Here is a 26,127-nt window from a genome sequence, read left to right as displayed (position 1 = left end):
GAGGGACTAGAAATAGCAACATTCCAGTAGCAACGCACACACCTTGCATCCAGATCTAAGTTTCTAATTGCCAGAGACTAAAGAGAACTAAATATGGAGACTAAAGAGAGCCAAAGCTCCCCGGAAAAGTGGGTAATTCCAGGACTGAGGCAGAGAAAATACAAAATGAACCTGGAGAGGGGAAAAAAAAAAAGAAGAGGGCATGTCAGGCACGTCAAAAGACACAGGAGGGCTTCTCTGGTGGCGCAGTGGTTGAGAGTCCGCCTGCCGATGCAGGGGACACGGGTTCGTGCCCCGGTCCGGGAAGATCCCACATGCCGCAGAGCAGCTGGGCCAGTGAGCCATGGCCGCCAAGCCTGCACGTCTGGAGGCTGTGCTCCGCAATGGGAGAGGCCACAACAGTGAGAGGCCCACGTACCGCAAAAAAAAAAAAAAAGACACAGGAGCCAACCTGAAAGAGCTTCCAAAGCCAAATATGGAACAATTTGAGCAACAAAATAAATAATAGTATTAGATTACAAACCAAAGAACAAAATAAATACCCAAATTGATATAAATCAATAATTGAATAAATTAATAAAAAAGGAAGAAGGGACAACTCTCCCTTACAGGATAATTTAAAATAATGAGTGTAGAAGGAATGAAGGAAATAGAAAATCACCAATAAACGCTATGGTAATAACTGCTTACGGGCAAGATTCACTACTAAGTGCTAAAATTAGGGGACAGGGACTTCCCTGGTAGCGCAGTATTTAAGAATCTGCCTGCCAATGCAGGGGACAAGGGTTCAATCCCCAGTCCAGAAAGATCCCTGGACATGCCACGAAGCAACTAAGCCCGTGCGCCACAACTACTGAGCCTGCATGCAACAAGTACTGAGGTGCACATGCCACAACTACTGAAGCCCACGGGCCTAGAGCCCGAGCTCTGAAACAAGAGAAGCCACCGCAATGAGAAGTCTGTGCACCGCAGTGAAGAGTAGCCCCTGCTTGCCGCAACTAGAGAAAGCCCGCACACAGCCAACAAAGACCCAACGCAGCCAGAAATAAACAAACAAACAAATAAATAAATAAAATTTATTAAAAATAAATAAATAAATAAAATTGGGGACAAAAGTTTAAGGAGAAACAATATATTTGTATAGTCTCAAAGCACCCACCTCCAAGTTTATTTACAAAGAGAAAAAACAGCATAAAAACTTTAATCAAGTGATCAAGGTTAACATCACCTGTAAAAGACATATACACATCATCCTGTATCCCCTGATATAATGCACCGTGGTTTTGTGTCAAAAATGAATAATCTCAATGCAATCCTGAGCAAACATCAGACAAATTCAACTGAGGGACAGTCTATAAAATGCCTAATTTGTACTCTTCAAAAATGTCAAGCATAAAAGGCAAGGAAAGATTGAAGGACCTGTCACAGGTTGAAGAAGACTAAGGAGACTTAACAACTAAAAGCAATGTGGAAAAAGCAATGAAATTTAAGTAATTACATAAAAGAAAAAAAATTGGGTTGGCCAAAAAGTTAGTTCTGTTTCCCCACAAGATTGCTCTAGTAGCACCTATCCCTTTAACTTCATGTGAAACAATTTTGTTAGACTGAATTGTGACAGCTGCCAATCAACGTTATACCACACAGGAAATAGCCGACATACTCAAAATATCCAAATCAAATGCTGAAAATCATTTGCACCAGCTTGGTTATGTTAATCACTTTGATGTTTGGGTTCCACATAAGTTAAGCAGAAAAAAACCTTCTTGACTGCATTTCTGCATGCAAATCTCTACTTAAACATAACAAAAACGTTCCGTTTTTAAAACAAATTGTGATGGGTGATGAAAACTGGACACTGTACAATAACGTGGAATGGAAGAGATCATGGGGCAAGAGAAGTAAAACACCACCAATCACACCAAAGGCCGGTCTTCATCCAAAGAAGGTGATGCTGTGTATATGGTGGGATTGGAAGGGGGTTCTCTATTATGAGCTCCTTCCGGAAAACCAAACGATTAATTCCAACAAGTACTGCTCCCAGTTAGACCAACTGAAAGCAGCACTCAACGAAAAGCATCCAGAATTAGTCAACAGAAAACACAAAATCTTCCATCAGGATAACGCAAGACCGCATGCTTCTTTCATGACCAGGCAAAAGGTGTTACAGCTTGGGGGGAAGTTCTGATTCATCCACTGTATTCACCAGACATTGCACCTTCAGATTTCCATTTATTTTGGTCTTTACAAAATTCTCTAATGAAAAAATTTCACTTCCCTGGAAGACTGTAAAAGGCACCTCGAACAGTTCTTTGCTCAAAAAGACAAAAAAAAGTTTTGGGAAGATGGAATCATGAAGTTGCCTGAAAAATGGCAGAAGGTAGTGGAACAAAACAGTGAGTATGTTGTTCAATAAAGTTCGTGGTGAAAATGAAAAATGTGTCTTTTATCTTTACTTAAAAACCAAAGGAACTTTTTGGCCAACCCAATAAATAAAGTCTACAGTTTTTAGTTAAGAATATTATGCCAATGTTAATTTCTTAGTTTTAGTAATTATACTAGAGTTATGATAGATGTATACATCAAGGAAAATTGGGTGAAAAGTATATGGAAATTCTCTGTACAATCTTTACAACTTTGATAAGTAAAATTCTTTCTAAAATAAAAGAGATAAAGCTCTGACAGACCTTGTTAAGAGGATGAAAAAACATGCTACAGACTGGGAGAAAATATTGGTATTTGTAAACCACCTATCTCACAAAGGACTTGTTTACAGAATCCATAAAGAACTCTTGAAATTCCACAGTAAGAAAACAATCCAATTAGAAAACAGGTGAAGGACATGAAGAGACATTTCATTTCACAGAAGATGATACACGGATGGCATAGACATAGACACATAGACACACACACACACACACACACACACACACACACACACAAAACGATGTTCAACATAATCAATAGAGAAATGTTAATTAAATCTACTGTGACATATGACACACCTATTAGAATAGCTAAAAAAAATTATTTTAGTGACAATATCAAATGCTGGTGAGGATATGAAGACTACTTCTCATATATAGTTGTTGGAAATTTAAAATGGGACAACCATTCTGGAAAATAATTTGGCAATTTCTTTAAAAACTAAACATCCACTTACCATATGACCCAGTAATCACATTCCTGAGCATATATCCCAGAAAAATAAAAACTTATGCCCACACCAAACCTGTACACAAATGTTCACAGCAGCTTTATTTATAATAATCAAAACTGGAAACAGCCAAAATGTCCCTCAATAAATGAATGTTAACAAACTGGTACATCCATATACAGACTACGGAATACCACAATAAAAAGGAACAAATTATTGAACCTCTCTGTACTATTTTTGCAACCTCCTGTGAATCTATAAGTACTTAAAGTTTTTAGAAAATAAAGCTGTATCAACACAGCTGCTAATCCCAGTTAATTCAAACCAATGAAATTTTGGTTGGAAGAATTTTATGATTGGGTTGTTTTCCTTTGCACAACTATTCAATTAAACTTAACTGGGAATTCCCTGGCAGTCCAGTGGTTAAGACTCTGTGACTTCACTGCCGAGGGCCTGGGTTCGATCCCTGGTTGGGGAACTAAGATCCCACAGGCCGTGAGGTGCAGCCAAAAAATAATAAATAAATAAAAATCTTTAAAGAACTGAATTGACCCATGGTGCACAGTTTGCTGTCTTTAAATATCATTTTACACTAAAGGGTTTCTTGGAGAAGTGGCTGATTCCAGATATGGGGCATGAAAAGTATGAGAGGAGCCTGTAACATCTTCTCATACCAGATAGCAAGGAGGCTGTCAACAGAGTTGTATCTAAAGCACAAACAGGCCAACTTGAATAGGCTCTCACTGGCCAAAATGAGTTCATTTGAGCATAAATAAGGATAAATAAAGTAATGGTTTAATATATCATATATAATTAAATCTGTGAAATCAAAATGATCTTTTTTTAAACCCTCCTTGATCAGCTCTGACGAATACTAAAGAACCATCTCATTATTTTACAGTCTGGTCAATAAAAAGGAAAGAAGCAATTATTCTGCCATTTCTATGCAAACTGCACCAAGGTACCCAAGTAGTGACAGAAAGTTTCTCTTCATTGATATATTTTAGCTAATAAATTAAGAAGGAAATATAGAATGATGTCACCATTTTACAACCTCTTGAATTAGCAGATCCAATAATAATTATCAAAGACTGCCAACATCACAAAAAGACTCAACCAGATATTATGTACTTCTCTAACTTAGCTTTAGCAACAAACTGAATCTAATTGATACTCCAATCTAACTCAATTCATAGAAAAATACAGTGGAGAGAATATAATCAGGATTATCCTGTCACAATAAAGAACATGGTTTCTTCCACAGAGAAAATAAAAGCAAAGCAAAAAAAAACCAAACAAACGGTATGGGGGAAACTACAGATTAAAAGAGATCTAAGAGTGGACAGATACCTCAATTCCATCACACAAAACAAAAACAAACAAAAAATACTCATAGGACAACAGGAGAAATTAAACACTGACTGGATACTAATAATATTAAGGAATTACTATCGTATGGAAGGATGTAATGTTATTGTGGTGGCTCTACTTTTAAGAGGTGAGATATAAAATGAAACAGTTACAGATGAAATAATATGATGTATTGATTTGCCTCAAAAGAATCCAGTGAGGGATGGAGGAGGAAACGGATACGAAAACAGAGGAAACAAGACAGCCCATGCAAACTCTACCCAATACTCTGTAATGACTTGTATAGAAAAGAATCTAAAGAAGAGTGGACATATGTATAGGTATAACTGATTCACTTGGCTGTATACCTGAAACTAATGCAACATTGTAAATCAACTATACTCCAATAAAAATTTAAAAAAAGAAAAAAAGAAAAATAAGATTGCCCATGCATTGCTATCTGTTGAGGCTGAGTGTCAGGTATATGGGGGTTCATTAAACTATTCAATTTTGTATATGCTTAAAATTTTCTATAATAAAACTATTTGTAAAAATAAAAATTGAATTAACATAAACTTTAAACTATAATGTAACAGGAGAATAAAAACAATTATTCATTACCATTTAAAAACCACATGATCATCTGTGTAGAAAAACCCTATGAAACTTACAAAAAGCTACCAGAACTAATAACTGAGTTTAATTTAGCTATAAAATATAATACCAATATACAAAGCCTATTTTCATATACTAGTAATAAATAACTGGAAATTGAAATTTTAAAAATACCATTTACAGTAGCATCATAAAATATGAAATACTTAAGGATAAATCCGACAAAAGATGTGAAAGGCATGTATCCTGAAAACTAGCAAACACTGCTGAGGTTCAAGAAAGAAAACCTAAATATGTGGAAAGACATAACACATTTACAGGTTGAAATACTCAAAGATGTCAACTGTCCCCAAATTGATCTATAGATTCAATACAATCCCAGTGACAATCCTAGCAAGATTTTTTTTTTTTTTGGTAAAAATTGATACTTGATTTTTAAATTTCATATAGAGGGAACTCCCTGGTTGTCCAATGGTTAGGACTCCGTGCTTTCACTGCTGAGGGCACAGGCACAATCCCTGGTCAGGGAACTAAGATCCTACAAGACACACAGTGCAGCCAAAAAAATAAAATTCATATGGAAATGAAAAGGATCAAGAATAGTCCAAACAATTTTGAAAAAGAAAAACAAAGTAGGAAGACTAACCTTACTTGATTTTGAGGCTTACTATAAAGCTACAATAAACAAAACACTGCCGTGTTGACACGAAGAGACAAACAGATCAATGCAACAAGAGAGAGAGTACAGAAATAGACCCACACATATACAGAAGACTGATTTTTGGCAAAGGTACAAAAACGCAGTCCAGTGGAAAAAGAGCAGTCTTTTCAACAACTAGTGCCAGGGTGGGAGGGAGGCTCAAGAGGGAGGGGATGTGGGGATGTATGTATACGTATAGCTGATTCACTTTGTTATACAGCAGAAACTAACACAACAATGTAAAGCAATTATACTCAAATAAAGATATTTAAAAAAATAAAAACTAGTGCTAGAAAAAACTGAGTATCCATATGCAATAAAATGGAATTTCAATCTGTTTCACACCATACACAACAAATAACTAATGGATCACAGACTTAAACACAAAACCTAAAACTATAAAGGTTCCAGAAAAAGCATAGGAGAAAATCTTTGTGATCTCTGATTAGACAACTATTTCTTTGAGAAGACACCAAAAACCTGACTCAGTTTTTTTAAAAAGTTGATAAATTGGACTTCAGAATTTAAAACTTCTGCTCTTTAAAAGGCACTGTTATGTGTTGGAAGATTTTTATCACAGTCTCAATTTCAGTGCTTGTGATTGGTCTCTTCATATTTTCTATTTCTTCAGTCTTGGGAGGTTGTGCATTTCTAAGAATTTGTCCATTTCTTCCAGGTTGTCCATTTTATTGGCATAGAGTTCCTTGTAGTAATCTCTCATGATCTTTTGTATTTCTGCAGTGTCAGTGGTTACTTCTCCTTTTTCATTTCTAATTCTATTGATTTGAGTCTTCTCCCTTTTTTTCTTGATGAGTCTGGCTAATGGTTTATCAATTTTGTTTATCTTCTCAAAGAACCAGCTTTTAGTTTTATTGATCTTTGCTATCATTTCCTTCATTTCTTTTCCATTTACTTCTGATCTGATCTTTATGATTTCTTTCCTTCTGCTAATTTTTGGGGTGCTTTTATTCTTCTTTCTCTAATTGCTTTAGGTGCAAGGTTAGGTTGTTTCTTTGAGATGTTTCCTGTTTCCTAAGGTAGGATTGTATTGCTATAAACGTCCCTCGTAGAACTGCTTTTCCTGCATCCCATAGGTTTTGGGTCGTCGTGTCTCCATTGTCATTTGTTTCTAGGTATTTTTTGATTCCCTCTTTGATTTCTTCAGTGATAACTTCGTTATTAGGTAGTGTATTGTTTAGCCTCCATGTGTTTGTATTTTTTACAGACCTTTTCCTGTAACTGATATCTAGTCTCATAGCACTGTGGTCAGAAAAGATACTTGATACAATTTCAATTTTCTAAAATTAACCGAGGCTTGGCTTCACAGGTGAATTCTATCAAACATTTAGAGAAGAGATAACACCTATCCTTCTCAAACTCTTCCAAAATATAGCAGAGGGAGGAATACTCCCAAACTCATTCTATGAGGCCAGCATCACCCTGATACCAAAACCAGACAAAGATGTCACAAAGAAAGAAAACTAAAGGGCAATATCACTGATGAACACAGATGCAAAAATCCTCAACAAAATACTAGCAAACAGAATCCAACAGCACATTAAAAGGATCATACACCATGATCAAGTGGGGCTTATTCCAGGAATGCAAGGATTCTTCAATATACACAAATCAATCAACGTGATATACCACATCAACAAATTGAAGGAGAAAAACCATATGATCATCTCAATAGATGCAGAGAAAGCTTTCGACAAAATTCAATACCCATTTATGATAAAAACCCTGCAGAAAGTAGGCAAGGGGGAACTTTCCTCAACATAATAAAGGTCATATATGACAACCCCACAGCCAACATCGTCCTCAATGGTGAAAAACTGAAACCATTTCCACTAAGATCAGGAACAAGACAAGGTTGCCCACGCTCACCACTCTTATTCAACATGGTTTTGGAAATTTTAGCCACAGCAATCAGAGAAGAAAAAGAAATAAAAGGAATCTAAATCAGAAAAGAAGTAAAGCTGTCACTGTTTGCAGAGGACATGATACTATACATAGGGAATCCCAAAGATGCTACCAGAAAACTACTAGAGCTAATCAATGAATTTGGTAAAGTAGCAGGATACAAAATTAATGCACAGAAATCTCTAGCATTCCATACACTAATGATTAAAAATATGAAAATGAAATTAAGAAAACACTCCCATTTACCACTGCAAGAAAAAGAACAAAATACCTAGGAATAAACCTACCCAGAGAGAAAAAAGACCTGTATGCAGAAAACTAAAAGACATTGCTGAAAGAAACTAAAGATGGTAGAAACAGATGGAGAGATATACCATGTTCTTGCATTGGAAGAATCAACATTGTGAAAACGACTCTACTACCCAAAGCAATCTACAGATTCAATGCAATCCCTATCAAACTACCACTGGCATTTTTCACAGAACTAGAACAAAAAATTTCACAAACTGTATGGAAACACAAAATACCCCAAATAGCCAAAGCAATCTTGAGAATGCAAAGTGAAGCTGGAGGAATCAGGCTCCCTGACTTCAGACTATACTACAAAGCTACAGTAATCAAGACAGTATGGTACTGGCACAAAAACAGAAATATAGATAAATGGAACAGGATAGAAAGCCCAGAGATAAACCCATGCACATATGGGCACCTTATTTTTGATAAAGGAGGCAAGAATATACAGTGGAGAAAAGACAGCCTCTTCAATAAGTGGTGCTGGAAAAACTGGACAGGTACATGTAAAAGTATGAGATTAGACCACTCCCTAACACCATACACAAAAATAAGCTCAAAATGGATTAAAGATCTAAATGTAAGGCCAGAAACTATCAAACTCGTAGAGGAAAACACAGGCAGACATAAATCACATAAATCACAGCAAGATCCTTTTTGACCCACCTCCTAGAGAAATGGAAATAAAAACAAAAATAAATGGGACCTAATGAAACTTAAAAGCTTTTGCACAGCAAAGAAAACCATAAATAACACGATAAGACAACTTTCAGAATAGGAGAGAATATTTGCAAATGAAGCAACTGACAAAAGATTAATCTCCAAAATTTACAAGCAGCTCATGCAGCTCAATAACAAAAAAACAAACAACCTAATCCAAAAATGGGCAGAAGACCTAAATAGACATTTCTCCAAAGAAGATATACAGAATGCCAACAAACACATGAAAGAATGCTCAACATCATTAATCATTAGAGAAATGCAAATCAAAACTACAATGAGATATCATCTCACACCAGTCCAAATGGCCATTATCAAAAAATCTAGAAACAATAAATGCTGGAGACGGTGTGGAGAAAAGGGAACCCTCTTGCACTGTTGGTGGGAATGTAAATTGATACAGCCACTATGGAAAACAGTATGGAGGTTCCTTAAAAAACTACAAATAGAACTACCATACGACCCAGCAATCCCACTACTGGGCATATATCCTGAGAAAACCATAATTCAAAAAGAGTCATGTACCAAAATGTTCATTGCAGCTCTATTTACTATAGCCAGGAGATGGAAGCAACCTACATGTCCATCATTGGATGAATGGATAAAGAAGATGTGGCACATATATACAATGGAATATTATTCAGCCATAAAAAGAAATGAAACTGAGTTATCTGTAGTGAGGTGGATGGACCTAGAGTCTAGGTGGATGTCATACAGAGTGAAGTAAGTCAGAAAGAGAAAAACAAATACCGTATGCTAACACATATATATGGAATCTAAGGAAAAAAAAAAAAGGTCATGAAGAACCTAGGGGTAAGACGGAAATAAAGGCACAGACCTACTAGAGAATGGACTTGAGGATATGGGGAGGGGGAAGGGTAAGCTGTGACAAAGTGAGACTGGCATGGACATATATACACTAACAAACATAAAATAGCTAGCTAGTGGGAAGCGGCCGCATGGCACAGGGAGATCAGCTCGGTCCTTTGTGACTACCTAGAGAGGTGGGATAGGAAGGGTGGGAGGGAGGGAGACGCAAGAGGGAAGAGATATGGGAACATATGTATATGTATAACTGACTTACTCTGTTAAAAAGCAGAAGCTAACACACCATAGTAAAGCAATTATACTCCAATAAAGATGTTAAAAAAAAACAAACAAAACAAAACAAATAAAAGGCACTGTTAAGAGAATGAAAAGACAATCCACGAATTAGGAGAAAATTGCTGCCAATCATCTATCTAACAAAGGAATTGTATCTAGGGTATATAAAGAATTCTCCAAACATAATAAGAAAACAAAAATCCCAATTTAAAAATGAGCAAAGTATGGAGACATATGTATATGTATAGCTGATTCAATTTGTTATAAAGCAGAAACGAACACACCATTATAAAGCAATTATACTCCAATAAAGATGTTAAAAATAAATAAATTTTTAAAAATGGGCAAAAGCTTTGAACAGACACATCAACAAAGAAAATAAACAGATAGCAAATAAGCACATGAAAGCACATTCAACACTACTGGTCATTAGGGAAATGCAAATTAAAACCACAGTGAGATTCCACTACACACCTATTTTAGAATGGCAAAAATTAAAAAGACTGTCCATACCAATGGTATAACCACTTTGGAAGAAGTCTGGCATTTTCTTAAAAAATTAAACATATACCTACTTATGAGTCAGTCATTCCTCTCCTAAGTATTCACCCAAGGAAGTGAAACCATATGTTCATATAAAGACTAGTACAGAAATGTTCTTAGCAGCTTTATGTATAAGTTTTTTTTAAAAAAAAGAAAAAACAGGACACCCAAAAGTCCATCGCAGGTGAATAGCTGAACAAACTGTGGTATATCCATACAATGGAATATTGTTCAGTAATAAAAAAAGAACTGACTACTGATACATGCAACATGCATATATTTCAAAATAATTAGGTTGGGCTGCCCTGGTGGTGCAGTGGTTGAGAGTCTGCCTGCCGATGCAGGGGACACGGGTTTGTGCCCCAGTCAGGGAAGATCCCACATGCCGCGGAGCGGCTGGGCCCGTGAGCCATGGTCGCTGAGCCTGCGCGTCCAGAGCCTGTGCCGCGCAACGGGAGAGGCCACAGCAGTGAGAGGCCCGCGTACCACAAAAAAAATAAAATAAAATAAAATTAGGTTGAGTCAAAAAAAGCCAGACAAAAGGAAGTACATACTGTATGATTCCATTTATACAAAATTCTAGAAAATGCAAACTAATCTATAGTGACAAAAAGCAGATCAGTGCTTGCCTGGAAAAGTGGGGGAGGGGAGTTGGACAGGAAGATGCAAAGGCAGAGATTACAAAAGGGAATGATAGACTTTTAGAGATCATAGGTATGTTTATTACCCTGACTGTGGCAAGGATTTCACAGGCATATACACATATATGTTAAAACTTAAATTGTATTCTTTAAACACGTATAGTTTAATGTGTGTCAATTTTACCTCAATAAAGCTGTTTTTGAAAAATAACATCTTCGGGACTTCCCTGGTGGTGCAGTGGTTAAGAACCCACCTGCCAATGCAAGGGACACGGGTTCAAGCCCTGGTCCGGGAAGATCCCACATGCCATGGAGCAACTAAGCCCGTTCACCACAACTACTGAGCCTGCGCTCTAAAACCCGCAAGCCACAACTACTGAAGCCCACGTGCCACAACTACTGAAGCCCATGCACCTAGAGCCTGTGCTCCGCAACAAGAGGAGCCACTGCAATGAGAAGCTCGTGCGCCGCAACAAGGAGTAGCCCTCACTCACCACAACTAGAGAAAGCCCACACACAGCAACAAAGACCCAATGCAGCCAAAAATAAATAATAAATAAAATTTTAAAACTAAATAAATAAAAAAATAACATCTTGGTTCTACACATAAATCCAAAATAATTGCTCATTTTTTGGTATACCAGAAATTATTTACTTCCACTTGCCATTATTATTTGGCCTCAGTGACTGTAATCTAACAAAAATTTAAAACTATTCTTACTCTACTTTTCTTTCAAATCCATTTAATTTCTTCCAAAACTATCATGGAAAATTGGAACATTCCAATGTTGCCTCAGATTTTTTCCTTTTGCAAACTGTAAGAATTATTCTCTTCAGTAATGTATCCATAAAGGAATTGCCAAATATTTGTTTCTTTCCATTTCTATGTTTTTCCCTCTGGAACCATAGCTCCAGTGTTCACTGCAACCAAATGAGATTCAGGGGAAAAAAACAAAACAAAACAGTTCCTGGAATTTGGATGTTAAACAACCAATAATAAAATAAATTCTAAAAAATAGCACTATTATTAAGAACACCTTTTCATTATATTTTATGAACTGCCTTAACTTCATTACCCCCAAAAAATGTTTCTTAGATCAAATATAAAAATTAGTATTTACTGAATAAGCAAACGTAAGATAACAAAATCAAGACCTCAACTAAAGAAAATAATCTATTGGGAGTTCTCTGGTGGACTAGTGGTTAGGATGCGGCACTTTCACTGCTGTGGCCTGGTTTCAATCCCTCCTCAGGGAACTGAGATCCCATAAGCCATGTGGTGCAGCCAAAAAAAAGAAAAAATAAAGGAAAGAAAGAAAATAATCCATTAACACAGGCCCAGCCATAACTAAGTGATCACATGTTCTTAAATTGTCAGTTCTGCTATATCTTAGGGCACTGAAGTTAGAGAACTATTAGGAGACATAAATACAAAATTAAAACCACTGTCAGAAATATAACATGCTTTTTTTAATATGAATTCAAATACAATATAAATCAATTCACTTTTATTAAGATCCAAGTTCTGCGTATATGTTAAATATTATTTTTACATAAAAGACCCATTACAACTTACAGTCCTAATCTCATGAAAAAAGAAACCTTTCCATGACAAAAATAAGGTAAATTTCCCAGGAAAAGATTTTTATCACAGGTAATCTAGATGACACAAGGTTTGAAAGTCTCTATTACTCCTGCCTATCACTTCTCAGTTTGTTACTTCTTTCTTCCCTAGAGGAAAGTCAATTACTTCCTATTATCATTGCCTGGAACACTGAAAATACTGCATCTCTGAATCCCAAATTCTGAGGGGCTTTTCGAGGTGATACAGTTCCTTACCCCCAGACAAAATGGAAACCAGACATGTGTCCTATTCATTCAACATGAACTGAGTACCAACTTATGGGCCAAACACTGAGAATACAAAGAAAGGAATAAGACACTGTTCCTGGTGCTCAGATTTCACAATCCTCCCCACTCCATAACCCGATGCCATTGTTTAATGTTCTTGTCAAGTTTCCCCCGTCATCTAATGTTCTCTGGAGACAGAATAGCTATTTAGTCACACACAAGTCTCCTGCTCCAATAACCTATTTCCCTTTATTCAGCATGAAGTTCTAACTAGAACTAAGTTGATCTATTCCACTAACACAGTACTTAACACTCCTTTTTTTTTTTTTGGCAGGGGGACTCTTAAGAGCGTTACTGAAGTTCTAAGCTCAATAACGCCAGGGATTATATCTAGATCTTGTTCACCACTTTATATCAACTGAAACAGAGTAGATACTCAATAAACATAGTTTGAATGAATCTCTCTGGTAACTTGAACACACATGTCATATGCTAACTGTGACCTTTGGACAAATGAGAATAATACCATCTTCCTCACAGGGTTGTTGTGAAAGGAGATAACATACGTAAAGTTATATCGGACACATAGTACACATTCCAAAAATATGCGCTCTTATTATTTTAATTTAAAAAAATTTTTTAAACAACTTATTTTGATATTATTTTATTTAGTTTTTTAAATCTGCATGCTATTTTATTTCCATTAGAAAAATATTATCTATATAAAATTTGGTCCAGTTTCTTCTCCTTTACCTCTAACATTCAAACTTAAATAATTTTACTCAAGTAAAAGCAGAATCATGTAGCTGACATGAAAACTGAATATTTCACATCATTAAATTAATAGTTGAACTGAATTAGGTGTGCTCTGTATTATTTCTCAGAAATAGTAACTCATCTTTCCTACATGTTATTTCCCTTTACTTTTATTTTTCTGAGTAACTATGTAATGTGTGTCTCTTTCCCCACATCCAGTAATATGAGTGTTATAGAAGTGGAATTTATAACTTCAGTAACTAGATTCATCATTAATCTTCAACTCATGTTCAATTCCCCTTATTATATGGTATTTCCATAATAACTTCAGATATTTCAGTCAACCTTACACTTTCCAACAAAGACTGTAAAAATTAAGACATTAATTTAAAAACATTATTAAAATTCCAGACTAAGTAACACTGGGCCCACTTAGAGTGATGCTGTCACAAGGTCCTTGGACAGCTACTGCTTCAATCTCAACACGGCCTCCTTTGGGCAAAGCAGCAACCTGGTAAGCAGCTCTTGCAGGAAAACTACTCTGGAAATATTGTTTGTAGATGTCACTGACAGTATTGAAGTCATTTATGTCAGCCAGCAAAACAGTTGTTTTTACCACATTCGTGAAGTCATAGCCTGCTGCTTTCAGAATTTCACCCATGTTTGGAAGAGCTGGTTTAGCCTCTTCTGCCACCCCTCCTGGCACAAGATGTCCACTTGCAGGATCCATGCCTAGCTGTCCTGAAATGTAAATGGTCCTGTCGACTAACACAGCCTGACTGTAGGGACCAATGGCCGCTGGGGCTTTCGCGGTGCTTGATCACCTTTCTGATCAAAGACGACATGTTTATTAATCCTTTTCCCTTGCCACCCCTCAGAGACAACTACCCTGTACACTGCTCCTACTTGCATCTCACGGGTCTCTGAAATAAGTTTAAATTTACAGAAAAGTTGCAAAGATAATAGAGAAAGTTCCCATATCACTCAGTTTTTCTCTGATAGTAACATCCTACATAACCATAGTACTCTTGTCAAAACCGAGAAATTAACATTAGTACAGTATTAACTAAACTATATGTTCTGATTTTACCAGTTTTCCCACTAATGTTCTTTTTCTATTCTAAGGCCAACTCAAGATACCACACTACATTTAGAGAGATTTTTATTTTTTAAGTGCTTAGTTAATTCTTAGTCTTTTCCATATAACACTCTGAATTTGGAGAATCAACAAAACTATTTAAAGCTACAGAACTGTCTGAACAAGAACTCTGAGCTTTTCCTTGGTCTTTTCTTGGTCCTTTGAGGTTACTCAAACTATAGCTTACTCTCTTAGTACAGGGCCAACAACTTTTTTGGTAAAGGCCAGGTAAATTATTTTAGGCTTGTGGAACATACGGTCTCTATTGCAACCACTGAACACTGCTGTTGTAGCACAAAATCAGTTACAGATAATACATTAACAAATGAGCATGGCTGTGCTCCAATAAAACTTTACTTGTAAAAACAGGCAGCGGCCAGGATTTGGCCCATAGCCTGTAGGTTGCTGACCCACCTTAGTGCATTTCATAACATGGAAAGAGTTTTGGATGCTCAATGCTATGACTGAGAGTAGAGGATGTATCCTTAAGTTTACTTGCAATGATTCCTTATATTATTTTTTTAAAAAATATTCCATGGAAGAATGTGGACAATAGTCCTGGCCTCAGAAAATTATTCTTAGGATTGAAAAGCAGGTTGTATAGTAGAATCAGTGTGGACAAAACACACAAAAATAATTGGCAAAAATCCCAAAGCTTTGGGGAGTGCAAAACAATACTATCCTTATGGAAGGAAATTTAACAACATCCATCAAAATTTAAATATATTTACTCTTTGACCCAGAAATCCAAAGTCTAAAAGTTTATCCTATACCTGTACCTATGTGAATTGAAGTATATCAAGCTTATTCATTATAGCATTGCTTGTAATGAACAAGATCAGAAGCAAGCCAAATGTCCATATACAGAAACATCATGTAGCTGTAGGAATAAAAACAAAAACAAAAAACTACATACATTAATATGGAAAAATCTCCAGGAAATGTTTTAAGTATAAAAAAAGCAAGAACATAAGTAGTATGATACCTTCTATAAGAAAGAGAAAATAAGAATATATAATTGGGACTTCCCTGGTGGCGCAGTGGTTAAGAATCCGCCTGCCAATGCAGGGGACACGGGTTCGAGCCCTGGTCTGGGAAGATCCCACATGTTGTGGAGCAACTAAGCCCATGCGCCACAACTACAGAGCCTGCACTCTAGAGCCCATGAGCCACAATTACTGAGCCCGCACTCCTAGGGCCTGTGCTCTGCAACAAGAGAAGCCCATGCACAACGAAGAGTAGCCCCTGCTTGCTGCAACTGGAGAATGTCTGCGCACAGCAATGAAGACCCAACACAGCCATAAATAAATAAATATTTTTTAAAAAACAGAATATAGGACTTCCCTGGTGGTCCAGTGGTTAAGAATCCACCTTCCAATGCAGGGCACCCGGGTTTGATCCCTGGTTGGGGACCTAAGATCCCACGTGCCATGGGGCAACTAAGCCTGCGTGCCACAACTGCTGAGCCCGCATGCTCTGGAGCCCACACGCCACAACTAGAGAGAAGCCCACACGCCACAACTAAGACCCAACACAGCCGAAGAAAAGAAGGAAAGAAGGGAGGGAGGGAGGGAGGGAGGGAGGAAGGGAGGAAGGGAGGGAGGGAGGGAGGGAGGGAGGGAGGGAGGGAGGGAGGGAGGGAGGAAGGAAGGAAGGAAAATATAATTGCTTTTGCTGATATCTGAATAAAGAAGCCTTGAAAGATATTCAAGTAATCTAAACGGTTACCTATAGAAGTGGATAGGAATTGAGAGAAAACATCTCCATGTATGTACGTGTGTATATGTGTGTGTGTAGTTTTGTTTTTTGAACCATGTAAATGTATTAGCTATTCAAATAATAAATTTTAAAGAATAATATTACTTTAGAATCATTGTAAGGATTAAAGAGTTTGTAAATGTAACCAATATAAAATCTCTAACACAGTGTTTTACACACAGTGGGTGCTGCTATGTCCTGTTGCTGGTCTTTTTAAATGTCATCCACATGGTGTGATAACATAAACGAATAAAAGAATAAATACCAAACACTGAGACTCAATATTTTCATCTCTAGGAATCTACCTTAATAAAAATCTAAAAATTGGACAAAGATTTAAATATAAATAATGAACTGCTGAAACAACCCAAAAACTCAAAAATAGAGAAATATTCAATAAACTATAGTACACCTATACTTATAAAGCATTTTTAATGACAGAGAAAATGCTCAAAATATACAACTTTATAATCTCAAATTAGGGGGACAGAGTGGTGGGGTGGGGAGTGAGGGATTGGGAAGCAGAGAGATATATGCAGAAATAAAAGACCTAAGTAAAGTACAGCCAATAAACTTTTATAGAGGGGTTGTTGGCAATTTTTATTTTCTCTTTAATTCTTTTCTGTATTTTTCAAATTTTCTTTTAATCATGTAATCCTAAAAAGGAAAAGAAAGAAAGAGAGAGAAAATGGATTTCGGGATCAAAGAAATGCAAGTTCAAATCCCATATACTATATGCAATTTTAGACAAGTTAATTAAGCTGTTAAAAAGCTGCCAGATTTGTAAAATGGAGATGATACAGAAATTCCAGGGTTATTTTAAGGATTAGAGATATCATATGTAAAAATGACCTAACTAATGTCTTAAACATAGTGAATACTAACTAGTATTATTCTCATACATCTTATCTGTGTAACATCCTCGCCTATATAAAATTATACTAGGGGACTTCCCCAGCAGTCCAGTGGTTAAGACTCCACACTTCCACAGAACGGGGCGTGGATCCAATCCGCTGGGATCTAAGATGGGGGAACTAAGGTGGGGGAAGTGGTTGGGAAACTAAGATCCCACATGCTGTGTGGCATGGTGAAAAAAAGAAAGAGAGAGAAAAATAAAATAAAATTATACTATATTTTATCAATCTAAGGTACTATTCCTTTTAAGATGCAAGGAAGTTTTAGAAATGTTGAAATGTGAAAAATGATCATCTTAGATTTGATGAAATTCAATGTTTAAGTTTAGTGAAATAAATGCTACTTTCCATACGTATCTTTTTATTTACTACAATGGAGTGTAAACTGCATTAGAAGCATATATTAAAAATAACAGGAGGGATTTCCCTGGTGGCACAGTGGTTAAGAATCCACCTACCAATGCAGGGGACACGAGTTCGAGCCCTGATCCAGGAAGATCCCACATGCCACGGAGCAACTAAGCCCATGCGCCACAACTACTGAGCCTGCACTCCGGAGCCTGCGAGACACAACTACTAAATCCCATGCACCTAGAGCCCGTGCTCCGCAACAAGAGAAGCCACTGCAATGAGAAGCCCACGCACCGCAACAAAGAGTAGCCCCTGCTCGCAGCAACCAGAGAAAGCCTGTGTGCAGCAACAAAGACCCAAAGCAGCCAAAAAAATAAATAAATAAATTTTATTTTAAAAAAATATTAAAAAATGGGCTTCCTGCGTGGCGCAGTGGTTGAGAGTCTGCCTGCCGATGCAGGCGACGCGGGTTCGTGCCCTGGTCCGGGAAGATCCCACATGCCGCGGAGCAGCTGGGCCCGTGAGCCATGGCCGCTGAGCCTGCACAACTGGAGCCTGTGCTCCGCAGCGGGAGAGGCCACAGTAGTGAGAGGCCCGCGTACGGCAATAAAAAAAAAAAATACGTACATATATATATATAAGGATTGGGAATTCCCTGGCGGTCCAGTGCTTAGGACTCAGTGCTTTCACTGCTGGGGCCTGAGTTCAATCCCTGGTCAGGGAACTAGGATCCTGCAGGCCATGCAGCTTCTATGTTTCTATATAAGATACACGAATGGATAGTAAGCACGTGAAAAGATGCTCAACATGACTAATTAGGGAAATGCAAATCAAAACCACGATGAGATACCAACTCACTACCATGAGTGGCTACTATTAAAAAAACAGAAAACAAGTGTTGGCAAGGATGTAAAGAAATTGGAACCCTTGTGCGGTGCTGGTAGAAATAAAAAATGGTGCAACTACTATTATAAACAGTATGGCAATTCCTCAAAAAATTAAAAATAGAATTACCATATGATGCAGAAATTTCACTTCTGGGTATATACCCAAAATAACTGAAAGCAGGAATCTGAACAGATACTTGTACAGTCATGTTCACAGCAGCATTATTCACAAAAGCCAAAAGGTAGGAGCAACCCAAGTTCCAGCAATGAATGAATGAATAAACAAAATGTGGTATATTCATAAAATCAAATGTTATCCAACTTGGGGAAAAAGAGGGAATTCTGACACATGCTACAACATGGATGAACCTTGAAAACATTTTGCTAAGTGAAGTAAGCCAGTCACAAAAAGGCAAATACTATGTAACTCCACTTATGAGGTACCTAGAGTAGTCAAATCAAATCCATAGAGACAGAATAGAGAATGGTGGTTGCCAGTAGCAGGTGGGAGCGGGAATAAAGCATTGCTGTTTAGTGGCTCCAGAGTTCCAGTTTTGCAAGATGAAAAGAGTTCTCAAGATTGGTTGCACAATAGTGTCAACGTATCTAATGCTACTGAACTGCACATTTAAAAATGGTTAAAATGGTAAATTTTTTTTTTTTTGCGGTACGCGGGCCTCTCACTGTTGTGGCCTCTCCCGTTGCGGAGCACAGGCTCTGGACGCGCAGGCTCAGCGGCCACGGCTCACGGGCCCAGCCGCTCCGCGGCACGTGGGATCTTCCCGGACTGGGGCACAAACCCGTGTCCCCTGCGTCGGCAGGCGGACTCTCAAACACTGCGCCACCAGGGAAGCCCTAAAATGGTAAATTTTATGTTACATATATTTTACCACAATAAAATAAAGTTAAAATTAAAGGACTGTAATAGTGAGAACAAGCCTATCTGAATAACATAATTCTCTGAAAATAACTATAATAGACTGTAAATTCACTTAAGGTAGGAAGATTTTTTTTAAAGTAATACAATCTCCTTTTAAGAGTTATGAATATGATAACAAAAAAAAAACGTGAAATAAATAAAAACCAAGTAAGTTTTAAACTTCTTTAATAAACACTTTGAAGCATTTAAAACCCCAAATGAAATGTAAATACTGTAAACACAATACGCTCTGAGTAACAGACTTATTATTCAACTTCGTATTTCATTTTTTTTTTTTTTTTTTTTTACCTGGCAGAGAGAATAGTACCAAGACAGAGGAAGATCAAACACTCTTAGTGCTGCTGTCCTCAGGGAAAACTGTGATTCACTTACTGTTTCTTCTGACATGACTCCTCTTCTAATCTTCAATAAATGAAACAAAAAATATATTAGCCACAAAGATTTCTGGTTATTTTACAAATGAAAGATACAAATTGAAATTTTAACTCTTTTTAAACAGCTTTCTTTTTTGCACTTAATTAAACAGCTGTCTTTTTTGCACACTAACCTGAAGAAAATAACATTCTGAGCCAAATTTACTTGAGCTAAAAGTTTATTAATCACCAAAGTAACCAAAAAGAAAATGAGTTAGATTTCAATTTTGAGTTCAAGTAGTAAATTTTCCTTAGAAAACTGCAGGTTCTAGATTCTCTCTTTTCTGGTTAAATAAATGTTTCAGCTGTTAAATAGTAATTTAAAATATTTTTCTTCCCACTTATTTCCTTCCAATAACAGCATTGGGTTGGGGCAGGTACTGAAAGAAATCTGATTGGAATCTTGACTCTAGGGGCTAAAAATGAACCTCAGGGCTCACTGAACTTCAGAACTCATGCATTTATTCTCCTACTGTCCCGTTTTAGAAAAATTTTTATTTTATATTGGAATATAGTTGATCCTACTATCCCATTTTAAAGCTCTTGAAAGAAATGACATACATGCTACGAAATTTTAATATTGTTTGAATGCCTATTTCTATTGAAACCAAAGAAAGAAACATCAGTTGTCCACAGAGAAGGCAGTCATCACTGAGAGAGGCCCTTAAAGGTAGCACAACACTGACAGAAACATGATGGTTCAGGGTCTGGGTCTATGCTTTGTAGAGCCAGAAACTCAGTTTTATCAGTGTACCCAGCTGGATACACACTAAACAAATTCACAGAGTATTAATATAAATTAGTTTACAAATTTGCTTATTTATAATAAGGAAGTACACTATCTAGTGAAAGAATACCTTTATATGCTATCGAAACATACCCTTTCTGAAATAAGACATTGCAGGGAGTTGAATTAAGTATAAAAGGCTGTGTGGTGAGCACAAAATTAATGGACCCTAAGGAATATTTCATACAAGCTGGGAAAGAGCCTGAGAACTGTTTCTGGTGTACAAGAGTAGGCTTCCAGACTAGCCAGAATGTTTAGGCCTACCGAATTCAATACTTCTTTCCCTTGCAGAGTGCTGTACAAACTACCAAAGAGAAAACAGAAACTACCAACAATCCCTCTATAAAAACTTATTTGCTATACTTTAAGTCCTTTATTTCTGCATATATCTCTGCTCTCTTTTTCTAAACTCTAGTAGACTAATCCCTTCCGTTAATAAGCCCCGTTTTTTTTGTTTTTTTTTTTCGGACAACTATCAAAACTACTGATTAAGAGCTTCCCTGGTGGCGCAGTGGTTGAGAGTTCGCCTGCCGATGCAGGGGACGCAAGTTCGTGCCCCGCTCCGGGAAGATCCCATGTGCCGCGGAGCGGCTGGGCCCGTGAGCCATGGCCGCTGGGCCTGCGCGTCCGGAGCCTGTGCTCCGCAACGGGAGAGGCCACAGCAGTGAGAGGCCCGCGTACCAGAAAAAAAAAAAACAACAAAAACAAAAAACTACTGATTAAGTAGTAGTTTCCTTTCACATCAAGCACAGTAATACTTCTTAAGGTGGGTTACTGCTACTGACCATTTACCTTTTCCCTGTTAGGGACACTCAAGGAGTATAAACTTAATTCCCCCTCACTCATATTCTAATTAGAATATTTCAGCTCAGTGTAATTAGTTCTAATTGAAGTACATTTATTCTAACCAACAAACTGTGATAGAGACATATTATTCAGAAATACAAAGGAAATCATGAAGAAACAGTTAAACAAGTGAAAAATAGACTTCTGAGGAATGAGACTAGTGATGTTGGGAGGCTGGGCAGGGAACCACTGTTTTTCATGATAAGTGCTTCTGTAATATTTGATTGTTTAAGTGCCTACATGTACTTCTTTTTTCAAATGTTACACAAAAAAAAGGAGGGGAAGCACATTTATCCCCCCCTCAAAAAAAAAAACCCCAAAAAACCTGACAATTTCTTTTAGAGAAACATTTTTGGTAACAAAATAGATTCTGGATCATTAAAGCTATCTGTCCTATTGAATTAAAAATTAAAAAAAAAAAAAAGATACTGAGAGTAATTCACCCAAAGTGATTTTCTCCGTAACAGAGTTCCAGATTTTTAAGCAGAGGAGAAAGAAAATAAAGCAATCACTTCAATTTGCTGCAGGGGTTTTCTTAAAAGAATTCTGACAAATTTCTATTTTTGCATTCTAACCACCTCATTCCCTTTCATTTAAAATCACTGAGGAAGTGATTCCAAACTTAATCATTAATAACTGAATAGCTTTTAAAAACTGGTCAGTTCAGTTGCTTTCATAAATATTCATTTTAAAAAACATGAAGGCAGTTTCATGATTATTCGAATTTCGAGAGGGGGGGTCTAAAACATCACTAAAAATATTATACTCTGTAATATTACTCGCTTCTCTCCATTCTAACCACGAGAGAGTTAAAAATAAGTGTCATAAATAGAATTTGTTTCTTAAACACCCTAAAATTGGACTTTATAATCCAAGCAAGAATGAAAGTCTGAAATATCCACAAAATTTTGATAATCTATACAACCGAAATCTGAGAAGATCCTTGAAATACAGCAAAAAATGCTTACTTGCAATAATGATAAAAAATAAAGGTCTGTGCATGAGCAAGACCTTTTGGAGTCCTCCCTCCAGAAAATAAAAGTTGAACAACTTTATTTACAGAAGGCCTCTAACGCCACAAACCTCCCGATGCTAAATTATTCTCGGAAAGCATCTTCAAGGAAAGCGTAATCTTCCACATCCAAAAACCACTCCCTGCTCAAACCACTGACATTCTTGCAGGAACTTGTACCACACTAGCTGCCCCTCCCTCAGGCCTCCCTCACCCCCACCGCGCTCTCCTCTGAGGGCTTCCTTTTCCTTTACCAAGAGGACCGGGAAAGGGGCTCCCTCTCGGTTCAGCCGCCCCGACCGACCCTCGCTCCGGCTCCAAGCGGTCGCCAGCCCACCCTGATTCAGCGGTCCCGGGCGGGCCTCCCTCCGGCTTTCTGTTCTTCCACCCGCACTCGGAGTCCAGAGGTCGCAGGCTGGCGCTCTTGCCTGCCCAGCAGCCTCTATCCCTTGTCCGCTGCGACCCCACCCGACCCTCCGCCCGCCTGCTCCATCCCCGTACCTGGCGCTCCAGGGTAAGTGTAGCCTGCCCACGCCTACTTCCCCGCCGCAGCGAGCCGCAGGCCGACCCCGGGGGCGAAGTCCTTCCGGGGTCAGGAGTGGGAAGGTGGAGAAAAAGTCGCGGGGACCTCCTAGCCTTTCTGCGTGAGGGGCTACGTGTGAAGCAGCTCCCGCCATTTTTGTTGAGGGTAGAGGCTCTCGCCCTGCCAGATAGATGTAAAATATAGAATGGAAGAATTGCATCCTCTTACAGTGCTGTCAAGAGCTAGCATCCTAGTTCGTAACCATTTGAGGGCTCTAGGACCATACTATGAATCTGGTGAAAACTATGGGGCCTTTTCCCCATATGTCATTTAAATACAGTGTTAAAAAATACACTCACATACTATTAAAAGAAAAAATAGTGTGTGTGTGTGTGTGTGTGTGTGTGTGTGTGTATATATATATATATATATATATATATATATATGAGGTTAGATGCCCAAAACCAATCCACAGGTCCCAGATTAAGAACTAATATAGACGCTCAGCCCCCAAACAAATTAATGTTGAGGTATTCCAATCCTGTAGTAATGATGAAGTTGTTATTGATTTCAATTCCTCTTTAGCTTTTCTCCACATTTCCTACTGAATTAGGCTACCAAATAATATGTGAATATGGTCAGCTCTGAGGGGTTAGGCAATGTATTCACAGCTCCGAGGTTCTGTCTAATACACAGTAAACTAATAGGGTGGGAGGGAGAACAACAGAAAACAACATGCTGTTTCTATGTGCAGTCCTGAGCCAAAACATTCCATCAGAACTGCAGATTTTAAAATTCCAATTTCTGAGCATATTTGTGGTGAAAAGCCAAAATAATTTTGTAAGAATTGCTAAAACATGAGAGCACATGCTACTATTCCTATCTAAGAATCAAGAATGAACAGTCTTTTCTGGTACTGTTCGAAATTCCCATTTAGTGAAATGGAAAATAGGGAGAATGATAATGCCAGTGTCTGATGTTACCGGATGAACAATAGCTAAAAATACACAGACTGAGTTGTGTGTGAAAGTATTGTGCACTTGTGAACAGTGCTCTTGACACTTGAAGAACCTGGAATTTATAAGGCTATGTTTGTTTATTCCTCCATCGCCTGTCTGTGCCTCCTCCCTATTTCCCACAACTTCCAAACGTTCAGCCTAATGGGAAGAACAGTAATAATGATGACTCCCACTTAAAGCAACTTTCCTATGAACACTCTCTCCTTTAATTCCACAATAACCATTATGAGAAAGATATTATTACACACTGGGTATGGATTTTACTCTTTAACAGGAGAATAAGAACTATCAGATTTTATTTATTTTGGTAAATCAGTGTAATTTGCTCCAAGCCTCCCTTCTCCTGGGTTACCAGAATATTCAATCTTAGTCATTATTGAATATATCAGGTAGGATGCTGTTAGCCAGAAGCAAAAGAAAACTGAACAAATAGTAGCTTAAACCATAGGACAGGGTGATCCATGTGGATGTTAGCAACAGATGGACACAGTCTTATATTTGAACATTGATATCTTTGATATCTTCTGCTATCCTGGCCCAGGAAAAAAAATGGCACTTGGATTAATTCTAAAGGTCTGATCCTCCCCCAGATAACCAAAGTCATCATGTAGTGCTCACCAAACCAGGAAGTGGAATTCATGAAATAATATTAGTTGTTGTTATTGTTCAAATACTGAGGTACTTGCTACATCAACCATTAGTGAATTTGGGTATCCTGTCTGCATAGTATTGAACAATACTGTGGAGTCAGATTGCCACGGTTTGAATTCTTTCTCTGCCACTTACTAGGTGCATGGTCTTAGGCAAGGTACTAACCCTCATTATGCCTCAGTTTCCTCATTGGGATGTTGAGAAGAGAAATGTAATAATACTTGTAAAGCACTAAGAATCTTATATAGGTATTTTTCTAGGATTAAAAAAATTTTATTGGATTATAGTTGATTTACAATGTTGTGTTACTTTCTGCTGTACAGCAAAGTGAGTCAGTTATACATATACATATATCCTCTTTTTTTAAATAAATTTATTTGTTTATTTATGGCTGCGTTGGGTCTTCCTTGCTGTGTGTGGGCTTTCTCTAGTTGCGGCGAGCGGGGGCTACCCTTTGTTGCGGTGTGTGGGCTTATTGCGGTGGCTTCTCTTGTTGTGGAGCATGGGCTCTAGGCACGCAGGCTTCAGTAGTTGTGGCACACAGGCTTAGTTGCTCCATGGCATGTGGGATCTTCCTGGACCAGGGCTCGAACCCGTGTCCCATGCATCGGCAGGCAGATTCTTAACAACGGTGCCACCAGGGAAGTCCCATAGTTATCTATTTTATATGGTGGTGTGTATGTCGATCCCAATCTCCCATTCATCCCTCCCCACCTAAGATTCTTATATAAGTTTTTAACTTGGGTTACTTGTACTTCTGTGGAATCCAAGGATAAAACTCTTATTTCCATATAATTGGTTTCCTTGGTAATCCTACATATTTTATTTTATATGCATAGAAACATTACTTTGAGAAAGGGGTCCATAGGATTTACCAGAATGTCAATGGAATCCATTGACATCAAAATCCAATGACATCAAAAAATGGTTAAGAACTTAGAACATTCCCTGGCACATATTTCTAAGATATATGGCATATCAAGTGGGACTTTTCCATGTCTTTCAGCAGAAGCTCCAAAGCTGAGCAAAATAGATGCCAAGTGCCCTGAACATTCTAAAAAAGAATGCTAAATCATCCACATAGGGCATGCTATGAGAAAGGGCAGCCCATTTAGCAACTCTTAGCCCTCATGTACCTCCGGGGAATGATGTGGCAGAATTGATCAAAAAAGATTGAGAATGGAAATACTCAGGAGACAATTTTCTGGAGTGTTGTGCCTTTTTCATTCTTCTTCCCCAA

At 37.7% G+C, this 26,127-nt stretch overlaps 1 protein-coding gene and 1 pseudogene across 1 annotated transcript in view; both read right to left on the bottom strand.

Moving 5' to 3' along the window:
- The window catches only part of MIGA1 (mitoguardin 1), an 87,814-nt gene extending 64,717 nt beyond the window's left edge, over positions 1–23,097 (bottom strand). The window contains exons 1-2 of the mRNA XM_065881516.1: positions 22,855–23,097; positions 19,925–20,038 (exon numbers count right to left, since the gene is read on the bottom strand). Coding sequence (XP_065737588.1) covers positions 19,925–20,023 — 99 coding nt within the window. The 5' untranslated portion in view covers positions 20,024–20,038; positions 22,855–23,097. The remainder of the gene's footprint in view (positions 1–19,924; positions 20,039–22,854) is intronic.
- LOC136131202 (2-iminobutanoate/2-iminopropanoate deaminase pseudogene) lies at positions 14,061–14,493 on the bottom strand (annotated as a pseudogene).
- Positions 23,098–26,127: the final 3,030 nt, after the last annotated feature.

Source organism: Phocoena phocoena, chromosome 1, assembly GCF_963924675.1.
Source record: "Phocoena phocoena chromosome 1, mPhoPho1.1, whole genome shotgun sequence".
NCBI classification, from domain to species: Eukaryota; Metazoa; Chordata; class Mammalia; order Artiodactyla; family Phocoenidae; genus Phocoena; species Phocoena phocoena.
Note: the sequence above shows the minus strand (reverse complement) of the source record. Positions and strands in the feature narration are given on the sequence as shown.